This window comes from Falco cherrug, chromosome 12 (genome assembly GCF_023634085.1).
Source record: "Falco cherrug isolate bFalChe1 chromosome 12, bFalChe1.pri, whole genome shotgun sequence".
NCBI lineage: Eukaryota > Metazoa > Chordata > Aves > Falconiformes > Falconidae > Falco > Falco cherrug.
The window spans coordinates 5,370,580-5,385,151 of NC_073708.1; the positions used below are offsets into that span (position 1 = coordinate 5,370,580).

The following is a 14,572-nucleotide window of genomic DNA, read 5'->3' on the forward strand; positions in this document are numbered from 1 at the left end:
GTTTTAAAATAATCTGCCTGAAGTATAAAAATAATTAATTTTTAGGGGACTGTGATTTTGTCGTTCAAGTAAGACAAGACAAACGTGTGTTAGACTGTAGCAAGTATTTTACCCAGCTCAACATTTGCAGGCACCGTATAAAAGCTGCGTGCGAAATCGGTAACCCGAGAGTAACTTTTGCAGAACATTTTTAGGTAGACGGTGATGGCGGTTTCTGAAATGCTGTATTTCCACCTATAGATGAAATGATCGCTCGCTCTGAAGGACGAGTTGGCCGGGCCGGGGCCGCACGCCCTCGGCATGCTGGCGCGGTGTGGCCCGCGCCGGGGCTGCCGGGGCGAGCACCTGCCCGGCGGGCGGCGGCGGGGCCGAGCGGAGCGGGGCCGAGCGGGGCCGAGCCCCCGCCGCGCTGCGGGGGGCGCCGCCGGGCCGGGCCGGGCCGCGCGCCGTTACCTAGTGACAGCGGCGCGGCGCGGCCATTGGCTGCGCGCCGGGGCCGGGGCCGGCTGTCACCTTTCCAGCGCCCGGCTCGGCTGCAGCGCCCGGCGGCGGGGGGGGGGGGGGGGGGGGGGGGCGGGCGGGCGGGAGGAGGAGGAGGAGCAGCGGCGGCGGACTCAGGTGCAAGAATCATTCCAGGGGGAAGGAGAGAAGGAATAGCGACAGACGCTCCAGCCGCACCACAGTAACTAGGACTCCCCTGTCAAGCAGTTCGTCAAAGCGGCTGATAAGGATGCGTGTAGGTGAGAAAAATTGCTATATTGCTTTAACAAAGAATTAGAGAAAGTACTAATTATATACGTGCTCTGTTGCTTATAGACGAAGGGAATGAATAGCCGGAAATATTCTGGGATGTTATAAAATCAGAAGGACTTTCTGTACAGCGTGGCGATGCACGACAGGAAATTAACTCCAAAAAGAATGCTTTCCCTCAAACTGCTGCAACTGAATTGAAAATTTTTCTTTCCTAGTATCTGAAATTCTTCCTGAAGACACAGCAAGGACTATCAAAAACATCAGAGAGATTCTGGTACTTTAAAGAGACTTAAAGCAAATGCCAGCATTAATATCTGAATGACCTTGGAGATCATTTCGTGTGGATTCATTAATTTCCACTGCCAGTCTTCTAGTCTCAGGAACTCTAGGATTAAAGATGGTTTTAACATTTTAGGGGCCTTTCAAAAAACAAGATTGTATACAATTAATTACCTGCCTAATGATTCCTGAACTAATGAAGTATTTCCTTAAAACTGAACAGAGGAGATGCTTGCTTTTAGCGTTTGCTTTCTCCGTAACTGTGAATGAAATGAACAAGGTAATGTCCTGCAATTAGAAGAACATTTTTTTTTTAAAGCAGGTCTTTATTATGCCAATCATCTAATAAATATAGAAACCCTACAACACTAAGAAGATGAAGCTGAATAACAGAATAATGGATTAGTAAACAATGGCAGCTTTTCTAGTCAAATCAGCATTTCGTTAGCTTCACAGCAGAATGCAGATGGAAGTTTCTGTTCTCGTTGTATGGGGGTTTGTGAAATGATTCAGGTGTTGCTACAGAGGTGAGCAATATCATGGATATACCTGTGAACTCCTGGGTACCAATCCACTGTAGCAGATATGGCAGAGTTTCCAAAGATGGTTATTTTAAATTACCATTGCTGAAATTAAATTCAAGAGAATTTATTTTGTCTGTGGGGACCTTGAGTTATGCTTCTGGCATTAATAATTGTAATGGACTATAACTGCTTGAAGGAATTGTGAATATTGACATAAGTCTCCAAATTCTATTCTTAAATTATTTTCATTTTTAAATGAATAGACACAATCTTCCTCATTGTACGTGAGATGTATTTTCTTTCTTGGGAGTCAGAGGACAAATCTGCCTTGTCCCCCACCCGTCTCCCTCCAAATAAAATTCATTATTCATACCCAAACAGTGGTGAGTCTATTGGAATTAACCTTGACAAAAATGTTTTCCTTACCTTTCCAATGAATAGCATGGATAAGACGGAGTACCATCTCCTGCGTGGAGCCAGAAAAGACAGTATTAGATGATGAACTTTCTCCTTTACTCTCCAGTCAGTCTGTGATTTAAATTGAGACATTAAAAAGATTATCTCCAGTAACTGCTGCTGGTCCAGGAAACCTGAGCTGTATGGAGGTTCCTCCTTCCCTTCCTCCCCCTCACCCCTCACTCATCCAAAGTAAATGACTTTCTCAGGAAAATAAGCAGTCAGAGATTCCCCCCCCCCCTATGTCCTGGGAAATGAATGTGTCTCTTTTGTCAGTTTTTATTTCCGTTATTTCACAGTATCTGTTTGTTTTAGAAGTGCCTTGTGTTTGCTAAAGATTGGTCGAGAGCACTGGAGGAGCTGATCAGTGGCCTTTCTCTTTCTGGCTTTTGTTTTTTTGTTTTTTTTTTTTTCTTTCTTTCTTTCCTTAAAGCTAAGGTGTGCCAGAGGTGATGCACTGATGCTGAGGCGGCATCAACAGCTATGGGACTGTAATCCTCTCAAATGTAAGCACTGGCAGTGTCTACAAAGAGAGCTCGTGAGACGCTGAAGCAGAGTTTAGCTGCTGTTAAGCAGGTCATCTGCTCACTAAGGCTCAGATTGCAGTGTTCCCTAATCACAAAACATGAACCAGTCCCGATGGATTGAATGGAGGACTCTGAATATGAGCAGTAGTGTTATGAACGTATCTGAGCATCTCTCCTGCCCTCTTGGATTTGGTCACTACAATGCAGTTGACATCTGTATCCTTGAGACAGTTGTTATTGTCTTGCTAACATTTTTAATTATTGCGGGTAACTTAACTGTGATATTTGTTTTTCACTGTGCTCCACTTCTGCATCATTATACCACCAGCTATTTTATTCAGACCATGGCCTATGCTGATCTTTTTGTTGGAGTTAGCTGCTTGGTTCCTACTTTGTCACTGCTCCACTACTCGACAGGTGTCCACGAGTCCTTGACTTGTCAAGTTTTTGGATATATCATCTCTGTGCTAAAAAGCGTATCTATGGCATGTCTTGCTTGCATCAGTGTGGATCGCTATCTCGCTATAACAAAGCCTCTCTCCTATAATCAACTGGTCACACCTTGTCGCTTGAGAATCTGCATCATCTTGATCTGGATATACTCTTGTCTGATCTTCTTGCCTTCCTTTTTTGGTTGGGGAAAACCTGGTTACCATGGAGATATTTTTGAATGGTGTGCTACCTCCTGGCTAACTAATGCCTATTTTACTGGCTTTATCGTGTGCTTACTATATGCTCCTGCTGCCTTTGTCATATGTTTCACGTATTTCCACATCTTTAAAATTTGCCGGCAGCACACCAAAGAGATAAATGATCGGAGAGCTCGATTTCCTAGCCACGAAGTGGATGCTGCTGGGGAGACTGGGCACAGCCCTGATCGCCGCTATGCCATGGTTTTGTTTCGGATAACCAGTGTGTTCTACATGCTGTGGCTCCCTTATATCATATACTTTCTGCTGGAGAGCTCTAGGGTGCTGGAAAACCCAGCACTTTCCTTCTTAACGACATGGCTTGCTATAAGCAATAGTTTCTGCAACTGTGTGATATATAGCCTCTCCAACAGTGTTTTCAGGCTGGGACTGCGGAGACTGTCAGAGACAATATGTTCATCTTGTATGTGTTTAAAAGACAGGGATGCACGGGACCCTAAACCGAGAAAACGGGCTAATTCCTGCTCCATTTAAAGAAAACTGGCTCACGTAATCAAACGCGGAGTTTCGATAGTATTTGCTGTATCTGGAAGCTTGCCAGAAGAGAAATGTTTACCTGAATAGCTTGCTATGATGTTAGAGTGAGTTTAAAAGTGATTGTGGAAAAGGCAAAGGCTGCTGTAAGAGGGGTCACTGAACTTGAATATAGCTCTTGTGAAATTGTGAGGAGAGCAATTCAACAGAGACGCTGAAGAAAGTCAGAACTAAAAATCTTCCAAAGGGCATGAAATAACTACCACATCAGAGGTGGTTCCTCATAAAATAAATAAGTTAGTTACTACCTTACATTTTTCCCCTTGTAGAAAAGTTGTCTTACTATCTTTGTGTCGGAATATACTGTAGCCTTCTGAATTTAAATATATTTAAGAGGAAACAATCAACAACAAAGTAAGTGGCTATCCGTAAATTATATACCTGAGGACTATAGTAGATATTGCAGATTAACAGTCAGCTCTGTCTCTGCTCACATCTTGTACAATTTTCAGTTGTACAAACAATTTGCAATGCATAAAACTTACACTGGGCATGACGCTTTTGGATAAAACGGCACATTTTGGTACAACTTTCATGGGAGCTCTGCCTCTCATTTCCCCTTTTTTTTTCCATGCTATGCATCCCTAGATCCCATCATGTCCAAGTGGTTTAGTCTGAGGGCACCTACGAGGTAAACTGAGTTTCACACCGTTCTTCCTGCAGAAAGCAATAGCCCTTCCTGGCTGGCTGAGTGACTGCAGCTGCCCACATACAATGACTTCTTCACTCTCTCATTCTCTTGATCCTGTTAAATTAGCACACAGTATCGATGTAGTGTCCTTTAGGGTGTACTGAAGCTTTTCCTTTATTGGCTACACAGATAATCCTAATGCAAATATGATAATCGCGCACAGCAGTGTGCCTCACTGCTTAGAAAATTAAAACTAACCAACCCTTATCTTTGGGAGGTCTAAATAGCTTACTGTTGTAGCTGTCAATCCGTTGTGTGAACCTAGCTTGCACATAACTGTATTTTTTTTAGAGAAAACGTAAATCGTGGTCTGTGCCTAATATTTTCATAGCACATGGAATAGGTCAATGCTACAGGATTAAAAAAATTACACTTGCTTTAAGAGAAATACTTCTGTGCTGTTTGTTAGACAAGTGTTCTTGGAGGAGGTGAACAAGACAGTTTAGTATTAAATGCAGGCAAAGAGCTTCAGTATTTCCTTTTGTACTGAACTGATTTTCAGGTCCACTGATGAAATCTTTTTTTATTTTGCAAGGGTGCACATTAGGTTTATGTAGTAAATTGCCAGGGGTTCAGATGCATGCCAATCAATAAAATATTTAAATTACTATTTTGAACCAAATGTAAGTTTCTTAGATGGTTATTGGCTTTTAAAAAAGGCCCAATTATTGGTTATTGGTGCCTTGTAACACTGCACTATCAGTCCTTCTTTCACCAAAATGCATATGTAAAGATCATGCCGATTACTTTTTGTAACGGAAGCTAACCACGCTTGGACACTTGTGGTTTGACTATAGATCTCCTTTAATTATGTATTCTTTGTTCTGTTGAGGTGGTTCTGAACCCCTGTATGTTTTTTAAACCTGTAAGAAAGTTAAAACAATGGAATAAAGTAGTATTATGTTTATCAAAACCAACTTTGGCGTTAGTTCCCTGATGTTATGCTCTGTTCTCTGTGAAAGTTCTTTTGGGTTAGGACTCAAGAGCGAACGATTTAAAATCCAAACCTCAAAGCTGCTTACTGGCCATCTTAAACGTTTATATACTGGTTTCTAGCACTGTACAGTCTTTAAAGCAGATTGAAATATGACTTGAAACATTCCTCTAGCTAAGCTGAGCTGTTGCTGACAATTAGCCCCGATAGATATGGAAAACTGAGCAGTATTCTTTGCACGTATCTTGTAATGCTCCATGTCTACAGGAATGTGGCTGCTGCCTTCTTTTGAAAAGTTGCTGTTTATTTCAGAAGGCTCTTTTCGGCTGACTGCTGCTCTGTAAGGTTGCGTAACACCGTCTCTTCTTACAGACATGACTTGGATTCATTTCGTTTTGTCACTATTTTGTCATTGTTTCCTGCTTAGTAGGTCCTCAGCGTGCAAGACTTAGACAAGGAGCAATGAACTATCTCATTTCTCCCAACTCACAGGGCTGGTTTCATACCAATGAAGTAGTTTTATATCTGTGCTCCAGAGCTGGCTGCTCACTGCTTCTGGGTTTTGTTGGCATTCCTGCTAACAAGTTTCTATGGGACCTCCTGAAATTCAAGAAAATTCTTGAATTTGTGAATTTGAATTCTAGAAGATGCTTGAAGTTGAACTAATGTTTTATTAAACACAGCCTGGAGGCAGTAGATGCATTGTTAGTATGGTACTGTAATTACAAATACGTAGAATTACACAGGCTAACTCATTTGTATTGGTAGTGCCTTAGTTGAACCTTGCTTATATAACCTCAGCAAACGGAGCTGATGTCCAGCACCTTGAAGCTTTATTGCCTGCACACGGTAGGTCAGAAGGAGAGCTGCTTCAGAGGCTGCAGCACAAAGTTTACTCGCCAGCCCACTGGCTTCTTGCCCTAAAGGGCAGAGTTAGCAATATGTTTCTCTCTACCATTGTGTTGAGCTTGTGGAGTTGTCAGGCAGAACTGAAGATTTCCCTTTTCCTCAGGCTGTCGTTGGAGGGAGAGAACATAGTAGAAATCCAATACCCTGCCATCATATCCTAGGTTCTTTGTCCTTTTTTTTGTTTTGTTTCTTGTTTTGTTTCTTAAGCATTGGCTTAGCATTGTTGGTGCAAGAATGCTAATTTGCTTGTCTGGACCCTGAATTTCAGTTCCTGTAAAGTCCCATTTCAGCCTATTCTCTGTAAATCTGTGTCTCCTGCTGTCCTGGAATCTGTCAAATTAAACATCCTCAGCAGAGTTAAATACTGCATTTCTTCTTGCTGTTTCCCAGACGACAGGATCTGACCTGGTGGTCAGTCACATGAATTTTTAAATTTAGTAAGAGTGTTTCATTTTTTTTGAAAGTGTTTTCTAAACTCGTGATTTAAAATTTTGTTTCAGGGAGGTTTGTTATTGTTTTACTGATGCTGTCTGAGGATTCCAGCTGGTGCTAAATTATCTTCCAAAATTATGACTGAATGTTTAATGGATTAAAATCTCCAATAGAAATTCCAGTCACCCAGTATGTCATTTCTGGTTTTCATTCTGTCATTACATAAAGTCTCATGTTCTTGTATGAAAATCTGATTAATGAATGAGACTTTTAAAGCTGGCATCTGGACTACATATCCCATTTTCATGTGTCTAAAGATCTTTATGATTTATGAAATACCTTGTAAGTAGGTGACCAGACACTAACTAAAGAAATCAATGTGAAAAAATCATTGTTGATAATACAGTTAATAATAAAATCTCTTCATATACAGATATATTGAAGGAGTTGCTAAAACTTTAGGTTCTTTAAAAAAAAAAAAAGGTAGTGATAAGATTATGCTAAATATTAAATAAAAAGCGTAAAGTGAAGAGATATACCTAATAGGTTAGCAAAACAACAACAACTATATATAAAGAGCTCCTTTGTCTGGTAGGTTATGTTGTGCCATTACATTTCTTTTGAATACTTGCGCTTGTACTGTAACAGAGGCTATGTCAAGGTTGATTGCCTTACTGTTTTTGGAACCTCATATCTTCAGCCTAAGGAAAAAGTAAAAAACCTGTGTAATGGCAGCAAAAGCACTACCAGGAAAGTAATTTTTTCATAACCAAATTCTGTGTGCTTCCTTATTTTCTGTGAATTTCTCCTTAACATAACTGTTCTTTAAAGGGAAGGAAAACTGTAGTAATGAAAAGTACAATGCCGTCTTTGTAAAGTTTACTTATTGTCTAATAGTAAGATATTCCGCCCCCCACCTGCCCTGTTTCTGCTTAAGAATCTGTTTTGTAATTGTACTTGGTAAAGCGTGAGGTATCAAGCTAGGTTTGGTTTTGTGCAGAATCTTTGTGCTTCCTCTACTGAAAAGTTTGCAGTGTTTTGCTTTATTGAGCCACCTTTCATAGATAAGAGTTAATGAGGACTTTTTAAAAATAGCCTTTATATTGTTTTTATGATTATTTTTAATTAGTGTTTGATGACCGAATATCCATAAGCACGCTTAGTTTTCACACTCAGCAAAAATAATAACATGACCATTTTAAGGTAAAATAACTTACCAGTCAATATTAGAAATTGAGGATTGAGAAAAATGTATCAATGTAATGATTAGTTATTTCATTAGCTATATTATATTGTGTATGAAAAATTAAGTTAGACTATAAACAAAAGATAGTTGCAACAGGATATCGAGTTGATGGGAAATGCATCAGTTGTAAGACCATCTCACAGCTGGTTCTCAACAGGAATCTCTTTTATCTTTCCATACTGCAGTTGTAGCCAAACAGATATATCAATTTGTAAGATTTTTGTTTGCTTGTTTTTTAATGTTGGTGTTTGAATGCTGAGGATCTGTGTCTCTCAACCCAAGCTGCTGCTTGTGGTGGGAATGTTGCTTTATCAGACCTGAAGCTCGTTTGCCACGTGCCTGGCAACATGCTGGTCCTGGCGCTGGCTTTGCCAGGAGCAGTGCCAAAGGTTGGGAAGGCCAGCAGCACTGGGGGGGAAGAATGTCAGTGAAGGTGGCAGTGGCCTCCCCAGCCATCCTCCAGGATCAGCTGATTTGCAGACCTTTCAGTTTTATTGTCACTGTCACCAAAAGGATAACTTTATGCCTTGGACTTCATCCCTGCCCCCTGTTACTGCTGTCTCTCTTTAGGCTGTTTTATGGATGGAGTGGTGCATTGTTCTTCTAAACAGCTGAGCTAGATTTATTTTGTTGCGGTTTTTTTGATTAAACATTTTTTACGTATATCATTTGAATAGCAAAACCAAACATTTTGTTAACTTGATGCCGATTAATTTTTGGGCCTTTCTAGAAATCCATCACTGAGGTAGTGTTTTCCTGGTATTTGCAGCATTGCCTGGAACGTTGCTTAAAGGTAGTATTTTCCAAAGGTTACGGTTTTTTTTTGCTAAACCAAATACAAAGTTCAGGTAAAATCTGATTTCTGCTGACCCACCCTCCGCCTTTTTAACATAGACATACTTAAATTTTTTTTTAAGCATATACTGAATTTATACATAGATCTCTGCAGCCATTAAGCATTTTTAGTTGTTAACAAATTATTGCAGATTAGTGGGGTGAAAGCGATTTGGAAGGATATTTAAGAGTAGTTTCCTACTCACAGATTTTTCTAGTCATTCTTAAATGAAATTACTCCTTTCTCAATCTGGTATTATGAAAATCCTCTGAGGTCCATGAGCTTTAAGTGCTAAAGGAACAGTATGTGAATGGAGAAGAAGCTGTTAATGGCTCTGTGCCCCAGCGCAGCCTCGGGAAAATACTAAAAACCCCCTCGCTTTAACATCCATAATTTCTGTGGACTTTTCCTTTGTCCAAGTACTGTGAAAGGTAGGATGAGTATAAGGAAATCTTAGTGCTTTCAGCTGCGCTGACAGGAGGCTAGGAAAACCAATTTCGGGCAGTAAAAGTGCCTGGAGTTCTTTGGGATTTTATCACAGTCTTATGCTGACTGCGGTCAAACTTAACCCCCTGGAGAAGAATGTGACAGCAATGCCGAAGGCTTTCGTTTTAATCACCGCGTGAGTCGTCTGAACAAAGAAAAGGTGATTCGGATCAAAGTGAAACTTTGTAAATAGAATGATTACCGGGGAAAAGAGTTTCACTTTTTATATGGGGTATTCGTCCCTGCCTCAAAGCTCCTCAATCTAAATTTGGCAACCAGCAGTATTAAAAGAAGTGACAAAACACCAAGATTTTGAGAAGGGGAAGCTCACGAGATGACAGTGTTAATCATGGGAGGGCATTTCTGCATCCTGACAGCACTGCCTTTTGTTTCTTTATTTTCTTTAAATGAAATAGGTAATGCTTGTTGTCTTTGTTTTTCCCCTTCTTCTATAAGATATTTGAATAAGCACAAATTGTTTTATCATGGAAGAATTAAATTTTATGAAATATTTAAATGAGAAACCGAGTAGTGGTTAGGGAAAGTACAATGGAGCGTTCTTGGGAAAGAACTAAGTATGTTACTTGTGGCACATGTACCGCTTTGAATTTCGTACGCTTTGGGTAGGGAAGTCTTCAAATACTTGTACCAGGTTAGAGTTTCTAGTCCTTTCATGATCTCTCTAGTGTTATTTATGCTTGTGCATGTATTATGTAAAAGTTCTACTTGTGTGACATCTAAATTTGGATTTGTAAATGGACAAATGATTCTTTCCATGATCAGGCAAATTTGTTCTGACCTATGAAAGACACTTGCTGAACCCACAGGTTTTTGGCATTTATTAAGTGATAATAGCATACAGGTTCTCATTAGCTGTTTTGTGGTGAGGAAGCAAATACAGGACCTGTGCATTGAGGCAGAAGAGCTGACTGTTCCTCAGATGGACTGCTTCTTATCTGTTGTATTACAGAAATTATTACATCAGATGAGCCCAGGTGGGGTTGTGGCTTTGGAGGGCCAAATGCTTGAGAGCAAGTGACCTTTTTTTACTTATTTCAGTAGTTTACCTTAATGCCATTCTGTTACTCTATCTTGGTGTTCACATGTATGCTTAAATGGGGATTGCTAAATACAAAACACTTGTGTTGCTTTGGAATATGTATACTTTCCTGTTCCCTGGCAAGATTCGTGTAGGTCTCTCTCCATCCAACATGCCATTGAAACCTCTGATTCATGTTCACTGAGTAAACTCGTGGTGGTTTGAATTGTTACCATTCCAGCAGCAGAATGAAACATGCCTCCCCTCCTGTTCCCTTGGTGTTTCAGGTTGGTCTGGCAGCTTTTTAGCAGCAGTGGGTAGGGCTGTACGGCAGCTGGCACAGCTGATGAGCGTGCATGTCCTCTGCTTGTACTTTTACTACATGGAGTTAATCCTCCAAAGAAGGGGAGGCATAGACAGCTTAAGGCAATGATGCCTTAAACTGCCTCAACAAGGTTGCAGAGCTTTGTTTATTAGGGTTTTTAATGGTAAGGGAATTTATTGTAATTAAAAAAAAAAATATCTGTATGAGTAATGAATTGTTATTAGGTCAAGAACACATTAGTTCTGTTCTTCCTCTATGCCCTCAATAGGGGAATGGGATCTTCATAAGGGAATTTTATTATAATCGGGTAGATTTTGGACACTACAATTTTTATAGTGAGTTTTAATGCAACTATACATATATAAGGGATGTAAACAGTCATATGATGGCAAGGTTTCAGTGGCAGCTTTTCCTTCATTTTAAGGGCTTTGGGGACCACTCTGTGGCTAGAGTTGGATAAGTGCTAAGCATGTACTAAAATTACCAAAGCTGGAACAGCAAACACAGGCTGTAAATGAAGGACCTTTATCCAAAACTACTTTCTCTGTAATACTGGCTACTTAATATTGTCCAGGCAGTATCTTGTGTTGGCTTATGAAGATGATGTATAGAAAAGGAAGCAGTCTAATAAATACAACTACATGCTATCATAATTAAATTGTTTTTAAGGTTTTTTATTTTTCAACTCAGGACTTTCGGAGACCATATTTTCTGTGATCTCTTACCTTGGGAACTCGCAACCAATTAATTATTTTCCTTTGCTGGGTGTGCTTTACTTGATCTCTGGCTTTTGGTTTTTTTAAAGTTCAGTTTCAAATTTGAATTTGAAATTCAGTTTTGCTGTTATGTAGACATGTTTTTTCACTTGACTCATGTAAAAACTTTTATGAGAGTACTAGAAAGATCATGTCCTACAAGGGAACATCTAGTCTTAAATCTATACTGCATTTCATTGTATCTAAAAGAAGCTGTTGCTGTACCTTGTTTACTAGATTTCAGGTATCTTGGCAGCAAGCCTCATCGACAGATGACAAGTTCTCCAACCTCTTCTGTTGGGCTGAAATTGCCACTGATTTTATTTGTAAATGTTGCTAACTAAAGACACTCTGTTTTGGTGGTGAATCAGTGTTCTGGATGGAATTTCTGGAGATACTTTTATCTCTTTGATTGTATTTCCTTTGATTCTGGTGGCGCGGCGTAAGAGGGTTCTTGCCTAAGTGCCACTGGAAGTTTTGTCTGTATTATCCCTGTGCATTTGCAGCTCCTTTCTTCTGGTTTATCCTGGCTTGAGAAGCTTTTTTGGGGAAAAGTATGCCTGTGATGGTTGGTCATTGATACAATTGTGCTTCAATGATAATCTTACTTTATTAAATTCACTGCATATTAAAATGTCTGTATTTTAAAAATAAAAATTATAGCAAAGTGCTTTTGTAATAATGGTGTTGATTTTGTTTAAAAATAAGTTTATAGCAAGACAAAAAGTGTTTACATTTGGAAAAAAGAGATTTGAAATGTGATATATGTGAGAAATGCCTGTTGATAATTTATTTTGGGAAAAATTTGGATTTCAAGTGGCAGGTGAAATTAGAGGGATTAAATATAAATATTGATTCTGAAGAAAAGCACCTCTTAGTTTTCATACAATAACAAAACGAATTGTATCTGTTTCCTGTCAGGAAGAGGATTTTGAGTTACTGTAAGTTGCCTTATGAAAATCATAGTTTAATGAGCCATGGCTTACCAAAAAGTATTGAGATATTACTAATGATAAAAATAATAAAGATAACTATTAGAAATCATCACTGGCATCACTTTAGCGTGCCTGGACCTTGGATGCTGGGTGTAATTGGTCCATGGTAGCACAGCTGGAGCGAGTTCTGGGGAGTGACAAAAGAGCCTTTCCTAGGGAGAATTAAAAAATCTCTGTTAAGATTTTTCAGCCTAGAAAGGAAAGGATTAAGGTGCAGGGGACTGACAAGTCTGCAAGGTCATGAATGTCATGGGGGAGAACTGGGTGCGATTACTCATCGTTTTCTGTTCCAGTGTAAAAAAAAATTAAATGAAGGTAGCACTATGAAAATCAGCAGTGTCCAGTGACTTGTGGAATACATTCGCAACAGACACTCTGGATGTCAAAAGCTGACATGGGTTACATACTCAGAGACATTCAGGGAGGAATAGTGTATTAAATGCTGTCCTCATGCTTCTGGTTTGGGAGTCCACGTGCTGCAGATTACCAGTGGCTGGCAGACCGTGATGGGGGAATCGTCACAGTATGTGTCCCCTGTTCTTACGCTTGTCCTTAGGCATCTGCTCCTAGTTGCCACTGCAGACAGTGTTGGTACTAGAGGAACTAAGGGCCAACCTCAAGTGTCTGCTCCTACCTTCCTGCTCTGTTCTGTTGTTACATCTTTATTACTTTTCATACGCTAACTCTGGGTATTTCTTTTCATGTTTGGTCTGTCAGGAACTAAGAACACACAATTTACTTCAGCTGTTTTGTTCTGAATAAATTTGTGAGTGAAAAATGAACATCTGTGGCTGTGCATCTTTGTGTGTGGAAGGTGGCTGTGAGAGTAGAAGCGTCAGCAGGATCAGCTGTCCCCACCTCTTCTTGCTCCTGAGGCAAAATACCTTCTGGAAAAGCACCAACAAAGCAGTCGTGAAGGGAACTATATTGCTAGTTCTGTAAATCAAGATTTAGGGGATAAATTTCACTTTTTTTGCAATAATTATAGTAGTTAAGAGTCAGGCTATTATTATAGGCAGTCCACAACAAAAAAGGCTTCTTAATCCTATCTAAATACCGTGATTTTTTAAAATAAAAAGTGATGCTGCAAAAGCAGGAGTGCCTGCCTTGCATGTGGCTAAGCCAGGTACCCCTCCCAAGCTGCAGCTGGCTCAGCAGAGGTCCAACAAGACCTCTACTTTATCACACTGTTAGAAAATCTGTGCTATCATACCAACAGGATAAAAGATAAGGAGATCACTAACAGTGCAGAGAGACTGCAATGTTGTATTCAAGGAGGGACTGAATCGTTGAGAAAATTTCCTTGACAGCCTATTGTGGCTGATGACATAGAGTATGTATGGTAAACTGGTATTTTCTCAAGTATTTCTGCACTCACCACAGTTGACAGCGAAGCTAACAACAAAGTTCCACAGTGAACAAAGCAAGTATCTTAATGAGCCATGATGAGGATTGAGTATGGCTGTGTCGTTCCGCTTATAATCGTCAGCATGTTACCTATTTTGTGAACTAATGTGTTACCCATTGAGAAATAAAACCAGAATTCAAACTCTATATCCATATAACTGGGGCTGATATATTTATAAAGTTGGAAACAGACTGTGGTTTGCTCTGTCAGTGTATCTCCAAAACTATATATTCGCATTAGGTTTTTTTTCTTATAGAGGAAAGAAGTTCCATCCTACTCCTGTCATTTTGCAATTAGATCAGTTAACACTAGTTTGCCCCTAATGACATTTTCTTGTTTTCTTTTAAAACCAGTGTCAATAGTTATGTTACTAAAATGTGATTTTTTTTAAGGTACATTCGATTCTCTATGCTCAAATCTTTTGTGGTGTTGCAGTTCCATGCACTGCTGCATATTCAGGCTAGCTTGAGTCTTCTTCCTCTTGTTCATGGAAAAGTTGGGAAAATGTCAGGCAAAATTGTAGCTTTGGATGTCAATGTCTAAATTATTTTCATGACTATGTCTTGTTCATTTTCTTATAATAGAATGTAAGTGAACTTGCAGAAAGCAGCAAGACAATTGGCACTTGAATTTTTCTTCCTTATACAATAATTATTATTTGAAAAACAATGTGCTTGTAAAGAAAAACTTGAAATTTTAGGTGGATGTTTAGTTTATACTGTCGGTTTGGGTTT

General features: G+C 39.7%; 2 protein-coding genes across 8 annotated transcripts in view; both read left to right on the plus strand.

The window, feature by feature from the left end:
• The window catches only part of RABGAP1L (RAB GTPase activating protein 1 like), a 254,855-nt gene that overhangs the window by 86,267 nt on the left and 154,016 nt on the right, over positions 1-14,572 (plus strand). The gene's annotated exons all lie outside the window — the stretch shown is intronic.
• Positions 598-13,426, plus strand: GPR52 (G protein-coupled receptor 52). 2 transcript variants are annotated; one of them, XR_003561737.2, is made up of 2 exons: positions 598-740; positions 817-955. XR_003561737.2 is itself a non-coding variant. In XM_055724796.1 (2 exons), exon 2 carries the CDS (start codon positions 2,638-2,640, stop codon positions 3,721-3,723), a length of 1,086 nt encoding a protein of 361 aa, XP_055580771.1. In that variant the 5' UTR covers positions 598-740; positions 969-2,637; the 3' UTR covers positions 3,724-13,426. The 2 variants fall into 2 exon arrangements, 1 of the variants encoding a protein (XP_055580771.1); XM_055724796.1 differs by lacking the exon at positions 817-955 and adding an exon at positions 969-13,426.